Below are 19,315 nucleotides of genomic sequence, written 5' to 3' on the forward strand. Positions count from 1 at the left end.
AACTCTCCCACCCCGCTATGGAGGACCGATCCTGACACAGTCAGAAATAAATACAGAAATAAATAAATGCTCAATAAATAAATAAGCATCCAATTAAATACACAAAAAAATAAAGTAAATAAATAAATGTTGGTAGTAATTAAATTATACAAGGAGACATAAATGTATATATTTTAATTAGTGCCTTTACTTATTCACTTTTAACTACCTTATTTGTTCATTCAACTTTATTTATTACTAATTTTTTAAATGTATTTATTTATGTGTGTGTTTTAATATTGTTGTCTGTTTTATTCTTCCTTTGTATTTTTTTACCTTATTTATTTTCACCCATGGTATTTATTTCTGCCTGTCCTTTGTAAATTTCTCTATGCATTTCTGCCTCATTATGCAAATGAGGAGGGGCTGTGTCTCAAGGGGTCATCTTCTCTGCTATTGGTGGACCAGTCAGACAGGAGAGCTCCTACTCTGCCTGCAGACATCAACGATCTTGCCCCTCACACAGTCAGATGGCTTCCTTCAGTGCGCTGAGGTGTTTAACAACTCTGAAGACAATACTACCAGCCATGTCTTCCTTCTCTTTTCACGTAGATGCTCCGACAGACGTGCATCCAGTTTGCTGCATGCATGGACACAGAACTGCGGTATAGGGAGAAGCACACGGTCAGCTGGCTGCAGCTAAATCTGGAGTGCACTCGTATTCAATTCTGTATGGTAAATTCAGTTTTAACAGAGCAGAGCGAGCTGACAGGCAGAGTTAAAGACTTTTTCTGTCCGTTTCTCTCTTTACAAAGACGCATGTTGCAGTCAGAGTCTTCTCTGAGATGCGAGCACGACATACAACACAATTTATCAAATTACACAACGGATATACAGTATGAAAATAAGATTGATTGGATTATACTCACAGGAAGTATAAAACCTGTTACATGCGTCTATTAAAAGTAAAGTAACACAAAAATGTCAGGGAAATTACTTTACTTAGATTTCAGGACTGCAGTTGTACATTTGAAATACCTTCCTACCTTTCTGATAGGAAGCCTTCTTGAGGTGGTATAAAACATTTCTTCTTATATTCTGATTTGAGTTGTGGACAACTATGACCACATGAATTAAAAAAATGAAACATTTCACTGCCCAAGTCAGCTATAACACAAGTCTTGTTCATAAGACTACATGCTGTACAGTATTTGTGGACAGATTTTGTCCCAGGATTTATTATGCATTTCTTCTTCTTCGTTGCATGATTTAGAATAATAAGGTGAAAAATGGGTCTGTTCTGAGTTCATCCTGCACTGCAGCAGCTAATAAAGTCCATTTAATCCCCAAAACGCTTTTCTTTTAGGCAGGCTGGAGCAGAAAACAACTAACCTTCCTCAGGTTGTACAGTAATGTCTCATGTGTATGAAGGTGGATCAAACAAGCTAATCTTAAATGTCAAAGTAGAGAGGAGCCTAGTAGGCCTATTTATTTTCATTCATTACACAATATGAATAAGCTATGCAGACAGTTGTAAAGAAAGAACATCTTTTTCTTCTGTTCTCTACTTGTTATAGTTACACAGTATTAGGGGTGTGGGCTGTATTAAAAGTATCCACTGTTCTCCCATGCTCTAACACACAGTAACAATGAAATGTGTGCTGTTCTCACATTCTTCCTCTGTATGTACACATAAACAACAAGGCATGGAAATATAAAAGGAATTTATTTTATTGTTTGGGTACATTATTGTTCAGTGTACATGGTCACATCTGAAACAAACTTTACGTGCTTGATAACTCTCCCACCCCGCAGACATCTACACACCAATACCGATTTATATTCATAGCGACAAGTGCTATGTAGCTCCACATAGGGGACACAGGAAGTGACATATAACACCTTCATGCGGCGTCAGAACCGCGTTGCAAATTCACAGCCGCACCGGCAGAGCTCGAGAGCATGCAACTCGGCCGGCTCACAGCCGGACGCGCTACAAGTGCGAGGGCCCGCCCAACGCTGCTTGCAGCTTTAATTTTAATTATTATTATATTATTATTATATGATTAATTTCATGTAGTTACTCTCTCTCTCTCTCTCTCTCTCTCCAGCACTCTGTTTTGGCTTATATATAATACTTGTTAGTAGACATTCATTGATTAATTGTTCGTTGGCTCTGCACATGTGATTTGTTGATAAAAAAGAAAAGCCTTATCCTTTAAGTGTTTGTATGTAAGGATCAATTGGGGCTAGATCTTCAACAGAGCCTAAAATCATCAATTGCCTTTTTCTTTCTAATCACTGGTTTTAAAAAATGGTGGCCCTGGGGTGCAAAACACTGCAACAAAACATAGTATAACATTTCACAAAATACAATAACAAAGCAGAAAACACAATAAATTTTGATGAAAAGGAAAATTCTTGCTTGTGACTATCCAAGTCAGCTCAGAGTTTTTATTTTTACAGCTGTACAACTTTACAGAAGCAAACTCTCATGAAAAATGTTTATGCCTTTGTACTTTTGAAACAAGGTATATTCAGTATATTCTCCATAGTAACACTGCATAATTACCATTACCAGGTTTCTCATGACATGTCATTTACTGTTAATAACTGTCAATATGTATATAGTCTTTTTTTGTCTTTTTGTCCTATTTCTTTAGACATGGTTTAAACTGAAGATTAATTGCTTTATTTAATTATTTAAATCAAACAAATTAATTAAATCAATATTTTGTCCACAACAAAAGGAGTACAGTAATGTGAATGTTTCCTTAAACTGAATCCACGCCTTAGACACACCTACAGTAGTCTCTCATTTTATTCTGCCACTATGCCCCAGCATCAGCAATTGGCCACATGCCATCATTACTGTAGAACTAGCAAGTGGGCAGTTCCTTTGCATTTTAATTTGAACACCAAGGCATCTATGAGTGAAGTGGATGCCATTAAAATGCCTCTGGGATACCCACTTAATTGTATTTTGGTTGTAGTCCTTAGTACACCGTACTTTACCACAGAATTTTAACGGAAAAGAGGAGGTACAGCAACACAACAACCAACTGCCAATGGATGCCAAGAAGGAGTTACATGCAGTAGGAAGGCAAGAAATGAACAGGAAAACTAAAATGTTATAAAATAGTTTGAGAATAAATTATGTTTTAGATAATAAAGAAATAAATTGATGACATTTCAGCATTTGTTAAGTTTGCCATCAAATTGATTGTCTTCAATTAACATTGAGTAAATGGTGAATGGTGAATTAGTTAAAATAGTGTGTTCACAAACCTTTGCTTGAAACTGGGCATTTAATAGACACACTGACTGTGGCCATGCTTCCTTATTTTGTGTGGTAATACAGCCAATCACACAATATACTGTGTTTTTATGTAAATGTAACAAAATGGGTATTATACATGTTGTCAAAATGTGTCTGGGTTGAAATATGTTTGGCAGACTGTATGCAGACAGCTGACATATATTGGTTATTGATTTCAGGTCAGGATCTGATTTGATTTAGAGATGTCGTGATGTCAGCTTGTCTTAATGTACTGGACTTTCATGTACACTTACTTACTAAGATTGATCTGAACCCTGTACTAAGAAGCGAAATACAAGGTGCAAGGTACTAGATAGATTAATTTATCATTTTACAACACATGGTTAAATAACAAGATAAAGTTGTATGTCCCTATATGCTACTCACAAAAAGCAAACATATACAAAAATCATGCTCATTAGATTGTGGATAAATAACATGTTGGAAATAAAACTCTTTTACAGGGTGCAGTGCTGAGGATGAATTAAGGAGTCTGACGGTGGTTCACTTCTTACTGGGATAGATCTCCATGGTAACTTATGCTGAACAGCTAACCTGCTCTGGAGCAGATTATGTTCCAGAAAAGAGGTCAACTCCGTAAAAACACTGACCAATCAGCTCTCTTGGAAAATGACACTACTACTTATTGTAGGTTTTTACAGTAAGCCCACTTACTGCTGTGTTTTACATTTTTTATTTGCTCCCAAGTCCGTTTCAAACAGCCTGTCACAGTCATTGAAATAAATGTTTTTTTTTGTGTGAGGCTGAATATTATGAGCTTATGGTTTGGTAGGACTATTGAAATTAAGTTTAATATGAATGTGTTCATTTTAGTTCATTAGGTATCGTGTAGCCTATTATAGAGACTGGTCATGTAGTGCCCCACCTTTTACTATTTAAGTGCATCCAAAGAAGGTTAAAGTCAAGGGCAACTGGACTTGGTTCAAGATACTAGAAGATGTTTCATCCCTCATCCAAGAGACTTCTTCAGTTCTGAAATGGCCAATAGGGAAACTCAGCTCTTTAACCTCTGTGGGATCATTTCCCAGGATCATCGATACGTTAGTGCTCCTATTAGTGGTTTTTTAGTGCTCCTGGTTGTTGTTATGGTCGTTAGTCTGAATGGCCACAAGCCATATGTTTGTGTAGTGTTTGTTTAGTTTCCCTAATATACATACGTGCATTCCTCACTGCATTGGATCGCATACACTAGATTGCTTTTCCTGTGTTTGGGGTTTGGTCTTTAGGGTGGACCAGGATCTGTCTTAGCGTGTTCTTGGGTTTAAAAAACACAGGGATGTAGTGTTTGTTGAAAATCGTCCTAAGTTTCTCTGATATTCACGTATGGAATCACAATGTTGTTGCAATTGAGCTTCTTCTCCTCATCCCCAGTAGTGTTGGTCTTCTTCCTGGATCTTGTGGCTGTTTTCACAAAGGTCCATTTAGGGTATCCAAAGGCTGTAAGTGCCCCCTTCAGATGGTTCTGTTCCTTTTCTCTGGCTTGTGCACTTGCTGGTATGTTGTCCGCTCTGTGGTGCAGGGTTCTGATGACCCCTAGCTTATGTTCCAGTTGGTGGTGGGAATCGAAAAGTAATTATTGGTCAGTGAATGGGTTTCCTGTAAACCCCAATTTGCAGGCTCCTGTCTTCTTTAGTGTATACAGCACAGTCCAGGAAGGCCAAACTGTTGTTGTGGACATCTTCTCATGTGAACTTGATGTTACTGTCCACGGAGTTGACATGTTCTGTGAAGGCTTGCACTTCCTGGGTTTTAATTTTGACCCAAGTGGGATCCTCTTACCTTTACCAGTGACTCAGTGCTCTTCCTCTGAAGGAGTTACTCTCCACTTCTTCCATGTAGATGTTAGCCACAATAGGGATACTGCTGAGCCCATGTCACAGCCAATCCTCCGTTGTGCAGGAAATAGGTGGTGTTTAGACAGAGGTCGAGTAATTTACAGATCTGGTCAGGGCTGAGGCTAGTTCTGTTGTCCAGGGTGTTGTCTTGTAGTAGCCGTTTCCTTACAGTTTCTACTCCCTCCATGGTGGGGATGCAAGTGAACAAAGAAGTCACATCATAGCAGAGATGGCGACTCGAGTTAGAGACTCGGACTCGAGTGCGACTTAAGTCGCACACACAGTGACTTGAGACTCGACTTGAGACTTGTCCTCAAAAGACTTCAGACTCAACTCGGACTCGAGGACAACTCGTGAGCAATATTTATTTTTAGGAAACGTCTGATGAGCTATTCCGTTATTCCCTCCCTCTGTTACCTATAACCTGCCTACGTAACACGTAGCATCTGCTGCGCAGGGCCGCACGTGAGAGAGGACAACAAACACCGGCAGCTGCTGAGACATTCATCGTAAACTTTGGCTTTAAAACTTTGTAAAACAAGACCCAAACAAAGAAGCGCTGAACGCAAATAGGTTAGTAACCTGTAGTGAGTAAACATGTTTAGCTCAGCATTGGCCATCTAACGTTAGCTTGCTTCTTGCTTCAGTTATGACCTACGGGAGGTTTACTCCGATTGTCATTCGTTATGAAAAGATGAATGAGCGTTTGTTTACTTGCCAAACTTGTGGTGGTCGATAAACGTAATTATTTACGTCCCGCTGGCTGCCATCACCTTAATTATGGCTGTTGGCTAGAAAAAGGTTACAGGTTTATTGTTGATCATATAACCTTACCGTTTTATTTAGTTATAACGTTACACTGGTTTGAGTCAGGAGGATGTGTTGACTTACAGTAGTTTATAAGCTGTCAGTGATTGCATTGCACATTATGGTTGTGCTCTGTAAGTTAAAAACAGGTTACAGTTTATTGATTTGAGAGTCAGGAGGATGTGTTGACTTACAGTAGTTTATAAGCTGTCATTAATTGTAGACGCATTGTACATTAGGCTACATGGTTGTGCTCTGTAAGTTAAAAACAGGTTACAGGTTTATTGTTGATTATGCAACGTCACAGTTTTATTTAGTTAACGTTACACTGGGTTTAGAGTCTGGGGAGTGTTTTGTCTTGTGTTGTGTCTTACAGTACTTAATAAGCACATTCACACCTGACACCACAATGCTCTCACTACAATCCTCCCTCTGTAAGAAGCCTGAATAGAAAAACCCAGTGCTGGTTTGAATAGATTCATTTGGTGGAGCAGCAGCTGTTTCATTAGGGTCTGAGCTGCTTGTATCTCATGGCTGTACATCTCTGGTTGTGCTCATACTGGCTGAGGCTGCCTGTGTTTGGCCTGGATCTTTAGGACCTGCTAAAGACGTCTGGACTGGGTCTGTGCTCGTAGTGGCTGATGATCCAGCATCTATTCTACTGACAAACTTCAGCACAGATGCACGGTAGTTCTTAACACAGTTGACTACCAGGACAAGGTCAACGCACTACTAATGGACACAAACACATTTCAGTCAGGACACTTTCATCAAAGACTGATATTGCAAGTTCTATTTGGCGGAATGGCTCTGTTCTGGGATCTCCCTGCTCATCTACGCGCCTACTTGGAAAGCCATAAGTTAGGGAGAGCACCTCCCTGCCCAATCGTGTGCATACATGGAAAGCCCGAGGCAGAGAGCTGCCCTTCATATGCTATGTGGAAGTGCCAGCAGGAGGACCCAACTGAACAAGTATTAGCCAGTTACTCTAGATGACCTGAGTGAGGCCATTTGAATTGTACATGCTAGTTTGAGTTGCTATGCTAAGTATTATGAAAATCCAGCAGTTATGATGCATATACAGGGCATTTGAATTAAACATAGTAGTTTGAGTTGCCATAGCAAAGTATTACAAAAACCCAGCAGTTATGAAGCATAACAAGGCACTTGAGGCCCTTGAGTTGAGGATGGCTTGATTCTTGGGCCAAAGGTAGCGTTCAAAGACAGATGATGACCAACACTCATAGTGTTGGGTGCTGTAAGGAAGCTATGGCTGCTGCAGTGATTGGATCCTAGCAGAAAGAATGATAAAGCGCTATGCAGGAGACCGCAGAATTGCAGGGGAGGCAAGGCGAGAGGCAACCCGAGCTCGAGTCATGGGTTCCCGTCAGAGACACTGTTTTGCTGGTGGTATTACTGTGATTTGGAAAACTCTGCCCTTCGACATACCTACCTGGAAGGCCATATACAGTTGATAGAAAAAGTCTACACACCCCTGTTAAAATGCCAGGTTCTTATGATGTAAAATAATGAGACAAAGATAAATCATGTCAGAACTTTTTTTTCAGAACCACCTTTAATATGACCTACAATGTGAACAATTCAGTTGGGGGAAAAATAAAAACCCTCAAATAACCTGCGACAACAGCATTGCTGCGCTATGAAACCCATTGTTTCTACTTACTTCCACCGCTGCAGACAATCTGTTGCTGCATCGATCAAAGCGCAGCACACGCTTTCTGTCTGGACGGGCCATATTGTTTAGCTTGAATGAGTTGAAGTGTTAGCTTCGTAGCATTAGGATTTCCTTTGTAGCGTTAGCATTTAGTTTTGAAACATTAGCTTTGTAGCGGAAGTATTAGCGACGTAGCAATTAGCTTCACAGCTTTAGCATTCACTTTTAGCGTTTAGCATTACTTCGTAGCATTTAGCATTCGCTAGCTAGCTAACTATGTTAATGTTAAATGCTCCGTACTTGTATAGCGCCTTTCTAGTCTTTTCGAGTCTTTTCCCTCCTGACGGACGTTGCTGACGTACTGCGGTAAGTGTGTCGACTCATTTCCGTTTCCGGTGCTTGTGTGTTGATACCGTGTTGTGCTGCTTTAGTGACTGCTGTTCAATTCAGTTCAATTCAATTCAATTTTATTTATATAGCGCCAAATCACAACAACAGTTATCTCACAGCGCTTTTCATAAAAGAGCAGGTCTAGACCGTACTCTGTGATGTTATTTACAGAAGCCCAACAGTTCCCACCAAGAGCAAGCTCTAGGCGACAGAGGCAAGGAAAAACTTCCTTTTAAGAGGCAGAAACCTCGAGCAGAACCATGGCTCAGGGTGGGCGGCCATCTGCCTTGACCGGTTGGGGTGAGAGAGAGAGAGAGAGAGAGAGATGTAAGGAGAGAGAGATGTAAGGAGAGAGAGAGGGGAGGGAGGCAGCCTACACAATATACACACAGAGGTACACACAGTGAAGGTAATGTTGCTATAGACTAAATGAAAAATGGTACAGATATTTATAATAGTGTTAATGGTAACCATCGTAATGTTAATGATTATAATAACAATAATAACAATAAGACTAGCAACAATAGTCGTTGCAGCAGAGGGTGTCGAGCAGGAACACGGGGGCAGCAGGTGACCCGCAGCCACAGATCCAGACTCCACAGCTCCAGAGCCAGAAAACCTGCAGGAAGTGATAGGAGAGAGGAGAGAGACGAGAAAGCACAAGACTACCAGAAAGGGGAGAAGTTGTGTTAGTAACATGCAATAATGGGATAAGGTTGCATACAGAGGGAGAGAAAGTAGAGGAGAGAGGAGCTCAGTGCATCATGGGAAATCCCCCAGCAGTCTAGGCCTATAGCAGCATAACTAAGGGATGGTTCAGGACTACCTGAGCCAGCCCTAACTATAAGCTTTATCAAAGAGGAAAGTCTTAAGCCTACTCTTAAATGTGGAGATGGTGTCTGCCTCCTGAACCCAAACTGGAACCTGGTTCCACAGGAGAGGAGCTTGATAGCTGAACGCTCTGGCTCCTAGTCTACTTTGGAGACTCTAGGAACCACAAGTAACCCTGCATTCTGGGAGCGCAGTGCTCTGGTGGGGTAGTAAGGTACTATGAGCTCTTTAAGATAAGATAGTGCCTGACCATTAAGAGCTTTGTAGGTAAGAAGAATGATTTTAAATTCTATTCTGGATTTTACTGGAAGCCAATGCAAAGAAGCTAAAACAGGAGAAATGTGATCTCTTTTCCTGGTTCCTGTCAGAACACGTGCTGCAGCATTCTGGATCAGCTGAAGAGTCTTAATGGACTTTTTGAGCAGCCTGATAATAAGGAATTGCAGTAATCCAGCCTAGAAGTAACAAATGCATGGACTAGTTTTTCTGCATCATTTTTAGACAGGATGTTCCTGATTTTCGCAATATTACGTAGGTGAAAAAAGGCGGTCCTTGAAATTTGCTTAATGTGAGACTTAAACGACATGTCCTGATCAAAGATAACTCCAAGATTCCTCACAGTGGTGCTGGAGGCCAGGGCGATGCCATCCAGGGAAACTATATCTTTAGATAATGCGTCACGGAGGTGCTTAGGCCCCAGAGCAATAACTTCAGTTTTATCTGAGTTTAACATGAGAAAATTACAGGTCATCCAGGTTTTAACATCCTGAAGGCACATTGAAGTTTAGCTAACTGATGAGTTTCATCTGGCTTGATCGATAGATATAACTGAGTATCATCTGCATAACAATGAAAGCTTATGGAATGTTTCCTGATAATATTGCCTAAAGGAAGCATATATAAAGTGAAGAGGATTGGTCCAAGGACAGATCCTTGAGGAACTCCATGAGTAACTTTGGCGTGCATGGAGGACTCATCGTTAACATGTACAAACTGAAATCGATCTGATAAATAGGACTTAAACCAGCTTAGAGCGGTTCCTTTAATGCCAATGAAATATTCCAGTCTCTGCAATAGGATCTGATGGTCAATGGTATCAAATGCAGCACTAAGATCTAATAAAACCAGTACAGAGACAAGTCCTTTGTCTGATGCAATAAGGAGGTCGTTAGTAATTTTCACCAGTGCTGTCTCTGTGCTATGATGAGCTCTAAATCCTGACTGAAAATCCTCAAATAAACTATTGCTCTGTAGAAAGTCACACAGCTGTTTAGCAACTGCTTTCTCCAGAACCTTAGAGAGAAATGGAAGGTTAGATATAGGTCTATAGTTGGCTAAAACATCCGGATCAAGTTTGGGCTTTTTCAGAAGAGGTTTAATTACAGCTACTTTAAAGTACTGTGGTACATAGCCTGTTGATAAAGATAGATTGATCATATCTAGTATAGAGGTGCTGACTAAGGGTAGAACATCTTTAAGCAGCCTAGTCGGGATGGGATCTAAGAGGCAGGTTGATGGTTTAGATGAAGAAATTATTGAAGTTAGTTGGTAAAGATTGAGGGAAGCAAAACAGTCTAAACATGTATCTGGTTCTACAGCTGTTTCTGAGGTTCCTGAGTTAAGAGATAAGTCGGTGCCAATTGAGGGCAGGTCTTGGTGAATTTTGTCTCTAATAGCTAGAATTTTATTATTAAAGAAGCTCATGAAATCGTAACTACTGAGAGCTATGGGAATACTTGGCTCAATAGAGCTGTGACTCTCTGTCAGCCTGGCTACAGTGCTGAAAAGAAACTTTGGTTGTTCCTATTTTCCTCTATTAATGACGAGTAGTACGCTGCTCTGGCATTACGGAGGGCCTTCCTATAAGTTTTAAGACTATCTTGCCAAATTAAACGAGAATTTTCCACTTTGGTAGAACGCCAATTCCTCTCAAGTTTCCGTGATATTTGCTTTAATTTGCGAGTTTCAGTATTATACCATGGAGCTAACCGTCTTTGTTTTAGTATTTTCTTTTTTAGAGGGGCTACAGAGTCGAGTGTCATTCGCAGCGAGCCTGCAGCACTATCAACAAGATGATCGATTTGGGAGGGACTGAAATTAGCATAGCCGTTACTTTGTGACTAGATAATGTATTTAGAGCTGATGGAATCGCATCCTTAAATTTAGCTATGGCACTATCAGACAGACATCTTGTATAGAAATTTTTGCCCAATGGCGAGTAGTTCAGCAATACAAACTCAAAAGTTATCAAACAGTGGTCGGACAAAGAGGGATTCTGTGGGAACACCACTAAATGTTCAACTTCAATACCACACCAAAACAAGGTCGAGGGTGTGGTTAAAACAGTGAGTCGGTTCATGAACACTCTGAGAGAAGCCGATGGAATCTAACAGAGAGATAAACGCAGTACTAAAGCTGTCATTCTCAACGTCCACATGAATATTAAAATCCCCTACAATAATAACTTTGTCCGTTTTAAGGACTAAAGTTGACAAAAACTCTGCAAATTCAGATAAGAATTCAGAGTACGGGCCAGGTGCTCGGTACACTATAACAAAAAGAATTGGTTGCAGTGATTTCCAACTTGGGTGCGAAAGACTAAGAACAAGACTTTCAAATGAGTTATAGTTTAGTTTAGGTTTAGAGCTGATTAGTAGGCTAGAGTCGAAGATAGCTGCAACTCCACCTCCTCGGCCTGTGCCTCGAGGAATGTGAGTATTAATATGACTGGGAGGGGTGGATTCATTTAGGCTAACATATTCTCCATCACCCAGCCAGGTTTCAGTAAGACCAAATAAATCAATATCATAATCTGATATTAGTTCATTTACTAGTACACCTTTAGAAGAGAGAGATCTGATGTTTAAGAGTCCACATTTAACTCTCCTATTCGTTTGCACTATTGCTCTTGTGGTTTTAATTTTTATGAGGTTTTTATGCACAGCTCCTCTTCTGTTTACCTTTTTAAATAATTTCGATGGTCGGGGGCAGACACCGTCACTATAGGATTTTCACTAAGTAACTCCTGAAATGGAGGAGCATAGAAGTGTGTTAGACTGCGACTCTGCGTAGGGTTTTGGGTGGGTAACTGCTGAAAAAGAAGGGCAGAGAAGTGTGTTAAACTGCGACTCTGCCTCCTGGTCTCAACTCTGGGTTGTCATGGATTTGGTCCACTAATAAACTTGGCCAGATTTCTAGAAATGAGAGCTGCTCCTTCCCAAGTGGGATGGATGCCGTCTCTCCGGATCAGACCAGGTCTTCCCCAGAAAGTCTGCCAATGATCAACAAAGCCCACATCGTTTGCTGGACACCACCTCGACAACCAGCGGCGGAATGACGACATGCGGCTATACATGTCATCACTGGTCAGATTTGGCAGGGGTCCAGAGAAAACTACGGTGTCCGACATTGTTTTTGCATATGTACACACCGACTCAACATTAATCTTAGTGACCTCCGATTGGCGTAACCGGGAGTCATTACCGCCGACGTGAATAACAATCTTACTGTATTTACGTTTATCCTTAGCCAGCAGTTTCAAATAAGACTCAATGTCGCCCGCTCTGGCCCCAGGGATGCACTTAACTATGGCCGCTGGCTTCGCTAACTTCACGTTTCTCAAAATGGAGCTGCCAATGATCAGAGTTGGTTTCTCAGCGGGTGTGTCGCTGAGTGGGGAAAATCTGTTAGAAACGTGAACAGGTTGATGATGCCCCGTGGACTTTGAATGCTTACGACTATTCCTCCTTCGGACAGTCACCCAGCCCCCCTTTCCTGGCTGCACAGGGGATGCCGGAGGACGGCTACCAGAGGCTAACTCAGGCCGTTCCGCACCGACTACCGGGGACTGGCTAGCTACAGTAGCTAAAGACTGATCTACCAAGGTGTGGAGCCGGACTAAATCACTGAGCCTCGCCTCCATGTCTATAAATAAACTACACTTATTACATGTACCATTACCGCTAAAGGAGGCAGAGGAGTAACTGAACATCTGACACACCGAGCAGGAGAAAGTAGGAGAGGGAGAGGGAGAAGGAGAAGCCATCGCTAGCTGCTAAGCTAAAGTCGCTAACGGGTAAGCTAAATTACTGTAGCGTCAGTTACCAAAACTTTAGAACAACTATGAGATTGAACAGCAGTCACTAAAAGATGGAAAGAAGAATGTTCAATCTCATAGTTGTTCAAAGGTTTTGGTAACTGACGCTACAGTACTTTAGCTTAGCCGTTAGCGACTTTAGCTCAGCAGCTAGTGATGGCTTCTCCTTCTCCATCTCTCTCTCCTACATTCTCCTGCTCGGTTTGTCAGATGTTCAGTTACTCCTCTGCCTCCTTTAGCGGTAATGGTACGTGTAACAAGTGTAGTTTATTTTTAGACATGGAGGCGAGGCTCAGTGATTTAGAAGTCCGGCTCCGCACCTTTGTAGATCAGTCTTTAGCTACTGTAGCTAGCCAGTCCCCGGTAGTCGGTGCGGAACAGAGTTAAAAACAATGTCAGACACCATAGTTTTCTCTGGACCCCTGCAAAATTTGACCAGTGATGACATGTATAGCCGCATGTCGTCATTCCGCTGCTGGTTGTCGAGGTGGTGTCCAGCAAACGATGTGGGCTTTGTAGATCATTGGCAGACCTTCTGGGGAAGACCTGGTCTGATTCGGAGAGACGGCATCCATCCCACTTGGGAAGGAGCAGCTCTCATTTCTAGAAATCTGGCCAACTTTATTAGTGGACCAAATCCATGACAACCCAGAGTTGAGACCAGGAGGCAGAGTCGCAGTCTAACACACTTCTCTGCCCTTCTAATTCAGCAGTTACCCACCCAAAACCCTACGCAGAGTTGCAGTCTAACACACTTCTCTGCTCCTCCATTTCAGGAGTTACTTAGTGAAAATCCTATAGTGACGGTGTCTGCCCCCCGACCATCGAAATTATTTAAATCAAAGGTAAACAGAAGAGGAGCTGTGCATAAAAACCTCAGAAAAATTAAAACCACAAGAGCAATAGTGCAAACGAATAGGAAAATTAAATGTGGAAACATCATATCTCTCTCTTCTAAAGGTGTACTAGTAAATATCAGATTATGATATTGATTTATTTTGTCTTACTGAAACCTGGCTGGGTGATGGAGAATATGTTAGCCTAAATGTATCCACCCCTCCCAGTCTACCCTAATACTCACATTCCTTGAGGCACAGGCCGAGGAGGTGGAGTTGCAGCTATCTTTGACTCTAGCCTACTAATCAGCTCTAAACCTAAACTAAACTATAACTCATTTGAAAGCCTTGTTCTTAGTCTTTCGCACCCAAGTTGGAAATCACTGCAACCAATTCTTTTCGTTATAGTGTACCGAGCACCTGGCCCATACTCTGAATTCTTATCTGAATTTGCATTTGAGTTTTTGTCAACTTTAGTCCTTAAAACGGACAAAGTTATTATTGTAGGGGATTTTAATATTCATGTGGACGTTGAGAATGACAGCTTTAGTACTGCGTTTATCTCTCTGTTAGATTCCATTGGCTTCTCTCAGAGTGTTCATGAACTTGTTTTAAACACACCCTCGACCTTGTTTTGGTATATGGTATTGAAATTGAACATTTAATAGTGTTCCCACAGAATCCCTCTTTATCCGACCACTGTTTGATAACTTTTGAGTTTGTATTGTTGAATTACACGCCACTGGGCAAAAATTTCTATACAAGATGTCTGTCTGATAGTGCTGTAGCTAAATTTAAAGATGCGATTCCATCAGCTCTAAATTCATTATCAAGTCACAAAGGACAGAGAGGACTATGCTAATTTCAGTCCCTCCCAAATCAATCATCTTGTTGATAGTGCTGCAGGCTCGCTGCGAATGACACTCGACTCTGTAGCCCCTCTAAAAAAGAATATAATAAAACAAAGACGGTTAGCTCCATGGTATAATACTGAAACTCGCAAATTAAAGCAAATATCGCAGAAACTTGAGAGGAATTGGCGTTCCATCAAACTGGAAAATTTGCGTTTAATTTGGCAAGATAGTCTTAAAACTTATAAAAAGGCCCTCCGTAATGCCAGAGCAGCGTACTACTCGTCATTAATAGAGGAAAATAGGAACAACCGCAGGTTTCTTTTCAGCACTGTAGCCAGGCTGACAGAGAGTCACCGCTCTATTGAGCCCAGTATTCCCAAAGCTCTCATAGCTCTCTCATAGACTTCATGAGCTTCTGATAATAATGATAAAATTCTAACTATTAGAAACAAAATTCACCAAGACCTGCCCTTAACTGGCACCAGATACATGTTTAGACTGCTTTGCTTCTCTCAACCTTTACCAGCTAACTTCAATAATTTCTTCATCTAAACCATCAACCTGCCTCTTAGACCCCATCCCGACTAGGTTGCTTAAAGATGTTTTACCCTTAGTCAGCACTTCTATACTAGATATGATCAATCTAACTCTATCAACAGGCTATGTACCACAGTACTTTAAAGTAGCTGTAATTAAACCTCTTTTGAAAAAGCCCAAACTAGATCCAGATGTTTTAGCTAACTATAGACCTATATCTAACCTTCCATTTCTCACTAAGATCCTGGAGAAAGCAGTTGCTAAACAGCTGTGTGACTTTCTACAGAGCAATAGTTTATTTGAGGATTTTCAGTCAGGATTTAGAGTTCATCATAACACAGTGACAGCACTGGTGAAAATTACTAATGACCTCCTTATTGCATCAGACAAAGGACTTGTCTCTGTACTGGTTTTATTAGATCTTAGTGCTGCATTTGATACCATTGACCATCAGATCCTATTGCAGAGACTGGAACATTTCATTGGCATTAAAGGAACCACTCTAAGCTGGTTTAAGTCCTATTTATCAGATCGATTTCAGTTTGTACATGTTAACGATGAGTCCTCCATGCACGCCAAAGTTAGTCATGGAGTTCCTCAAGGATCTGTCCTCGGACCAATCCTCTTTACTTTATATATGCTTCCTTTAGGCAATATTATCAGGAAATATTCCATAAACTTTCATTGTTATGCAGATGATACTCTATCGATCAAGCCAGATGAAACTAATCAGTTAGCTAAACTTCAAATGTGCCTTCAGGATGTTAAAACCTGGATGACCTGTAATCACTTATTGTTCTGGGGCCTAAGCACCTCCGTGACGCATTATCTAAAGATATAGTTTCCCTTGATGGCATCGCCCTGGCCTCCAGCACCACTGTGAGGAATCTTGGAGTTATCTTTGATCAGGACATGTCATTTAAGTCTCACATTAAGCAAATTTCAAAGACCGCCTTTTTTCACCTACGTAATATTGCGAAAATCAGGAACATCTTGTCTAAAAAATGATGCAGAAAAACTAGTCCATGCATTTGTTACTTCTAGACTGGATTATTGCAATTCCTTATTATCAGGCTGCTCAAAAAAAGTCCATTAAGACTCTTCAGCTGATCCAGAATGCTGCAGCATGTGTTCTGACAGGAACCAGGAAAAGAGATCATATTTCTCCTGTCTTAGCTTCTCTGCATTGGCTTCCAGTAAAATCCAGAATAGAATATAAAATCATTCTTCTTACCTACAAAGCTCTTAATGGTCACGCACCATCTTATCTTAAAGAGCTCATAGTACCTTACTACCCCACCAGAGCACTGCGCTCCCAGAATGCAGGGTTACTTGTGGTTCCTAGAGTCTCCAGAAGTAGACTAGGAGCCAGAGCGTTCAGCTATCAAGCTCCTCTCCTGTGGAACCAGGTTCCAGTTTGGGTTCAGGAGGCAGACACCATCTCCACATTTAAGAGTAGACTTAAGACTTTCCTCTTTGATAAAGCTTATAGTTAGGGCTGGCTCAGGTGAGTCCTGAATCATCCCTTAGTTATGCTGCTATAGGCCTAGACTGCTGGGGGATTTCCTATGATGCACTGAGCTCCTCTCTCCTCTACTTCCTCTCCCTCTGTATGCAACCTCATCCCATTATTGCATGTTACTAACACAACTTCTCCCCTTTCTGGTAGTCTTGTGCTTTCTCGTCCCTCTCCTCTCTCCTCCTATCACTTCCTGCAGGTGTTTCTGGCTCTGGAGCTGTGGAGTCTGGATCTGTGGCTGCGGGTCACCTGCTGCCCCCGTGTTCCTGCTCGACACCCTCTGCTACAACAACTATTGATACTAGTTCTATTTACATTACCTTTACTGTCTGTACCTCTGTGTATATTGTGTAGGCTGCCTCCCTCCCCTCTCTCTCATTCCATCCCTCTCTTTTTCTCTCTGTTCCTCTTCTGCTCTCTCTCTCTGTTCCTCTCCTGCTCTCTCTCTCTCATCTTCACCCCCAACCGGTCGAGGCAGATGGCCGCCCACCCTGAGCCATGGTTCTGCTCGAGGTTTCTGCCTCTTAAAAGGAAGTTTTTCCTTGCCTCTGTCGCCTAGAGCTTGCTCTTGGTGGGAACTGTTGGGCTTCTGTAAATAACATCATAGAGTACGGTCTAGACCTGCTCTTTTATGAAAAGCGCTGTGAGATAACTGTTGTTGTGATTTGGCGCTATATAAATAAAATTGAATTGAACTGAATTGAATTGAACGTCCCAGCGATCCGCGGGAGGGTGCCATCGAGGCCACCGGAGAGACATCAATCAATATTGTGCCAGGAAACCTTAACTTTTGGTGAGTGCCGAACCGGACTCCAGTGCTTGGATGCAGAGTCATGCTAGCGAACGATGACCACATGCTGGACAAGCTGTCGAGATGTTTATCCACCGCAGAGTTGGCCGCTGGGTAGGGCCTCGCGGAGCAGCGGCCGAAGCTGGACTGCAGTTGCAGGAGAAGTTTTTGCTTTGCCCTGCGGCTTCCCGTGGGATCGAAGAGTTGAAGGAACTGCAGGTGGTGTTCGATACAAAGGTTTTCCTTATCGTGGATTTAATGCAATTTAGTGCAATAAACATTAGAAAAGACTCCTGCCACCCATGACACAGACTGTTTGCCCTCCTACCCTCTGCGAGGCGCTACAGGAGGCTACCACCAGGTTCAGGAACAGCTTTCTCCCTACAGCTGAATTTGCTGAACTCTGCCCCAAACACCCCACCCCCTTTTACACACATACACACCAACCCCCATCCTACATCCCCTCACTTTCACACTCACCATCCTCCCCAGGACTGAACCAGTTACTTACCTCAATTGCACTGCCATCATGGACACCACTGCACTATTAACTGCACCTTCCATCATTGCAAGCATATCATTGCACTACTGCACATTCTGTATATACTGTAAATCATTCCCTTGCACTACTGTACATACTGTATTGTTATTCATACCGTACTGCCATACTTAGAACCTGTTCATAGCGTGTACGTACCTGTGTCAGTAGACATTCATATTATACCTTGCACTTTGTATAATAATTCTATTCTATTTAATTACTGCTTAAGCACTTCTGGTTAGATGCTATCTGCATTTCGTTGCTTTCTACCAGTGACATGCGCAATGACAATAAAGTTGATTTAATCTAATTTAGTCTAATCTAAAACCAACAACAGCACAAGTTGAACCCGAGCTCATTTTAAAAACACAAAATTAGATCTAATTAATGTAACGTTGCCTTTTTTGTTGAGACCATGGTAATGTTACCGTTAGCAAGTAGAGGCTAGGCATTAAACCAGAAACATAACACCGCAAACCGGTTGTAAGCCCCCATTGGCTGCTGGAGAAACTACTGGGGAAACTATTGTGTGAAATACTTTAACACAAGTACTTGCACGGAGAAAGATGCAGCTTATTGATACCTCTGTTATGTTTTAAGGAATTGATGACAACTTCATCCATGGCGGTGACCTGAAGGTGTTTAAGAAGCGCCGGCACAGTGCTAGGGCTCCACACCTTCTCCTCATGTTGCTGCCTTCATACCGGCTGGAGTCCCAGTCTCAGTCCCAGCCCAAGAATCAACGATCCAAGAGAGCCCTGGACGCTGCCTACTGCTCTAGGTAATAACCTCTTACTCTCATGGCACACACATCAGGATTCTCCCCTCTGGGAGTTTTACTTACACATGTTAACCTGAAATATGCCTCAGGTGTCAGGAAGTGAAATCCTCCTGTAATCTGAGCTGTTAGCAGTAAGCATCCAGATGCTCCCTTGTCCCAGTCTTAAGGGAATCACTCGAGCAGCCTGATAATAAAAAAGCTATGATAATAAAGAAAGAATGCTCAGTGCATCAAGGGAGGTCCCCCGGCAATCCAGGCCTATAGCAGCATAACTAAGGGATGGTTCAGGACTCAACTGAGCCAGCCCTAACTATAAGCTTTATCAAAGAGGAAAGTCTTGAGCCTACTCTTAAATGTGGAGATGGTGTCTGCCTCCTGAACCCAAACTGGAACCTGGTTCCACAGGAGAGGAGCTTGATAGCTGAAAGCTCTGGCTCCCATTCTACTTTTGGAGACTCTAGGAACCACAAGTAACCCTGCATTCTGGGAGCGCAGTGCTCTGGT

General features: G+C 41.9%; 1 protein-coding gene across 1 annotated transcript in view; it reads left to right on the forward strand.

Moving 5' to 3' along the window:
* Nucleotides 1–19,315, forward strand: part of tgfb2 (transforming growth factor, beta 2) — a 143,464-nt gene that overhangs the window by 103,749 nt on the left and 20,400 nt on the right. Inside the window, exon 5 of the mRNA XM_038710299.1 lies at nt 18,631–18,811. Coding sequence (XP_038566227.1) covers nt 18,631–18,811 — 181 coding nt within the window. The remainder of the gene's footprint in view (nt 1–18,630; nt 18,812–19,315) is intronic.

The sequence above is a fragment of the Micropterus salmoides genome, unplaced genomic scaffold (assembly GCF_014851395.1).
Source record: "Micropterus salmoides isolate LMB-PRFRI ecotype aquatic unplaced genomic scaffold, ASM1485139v1 Ms_hic_scaffold_11, whole genome shotgun sequence".
Taxonomy (NCBI): Eukaryota; Metazoa; Chordata; class Actinopteri; order Centrarchiformes; family Centrarchidae; genus Micropterus; species Micropterus salmoides.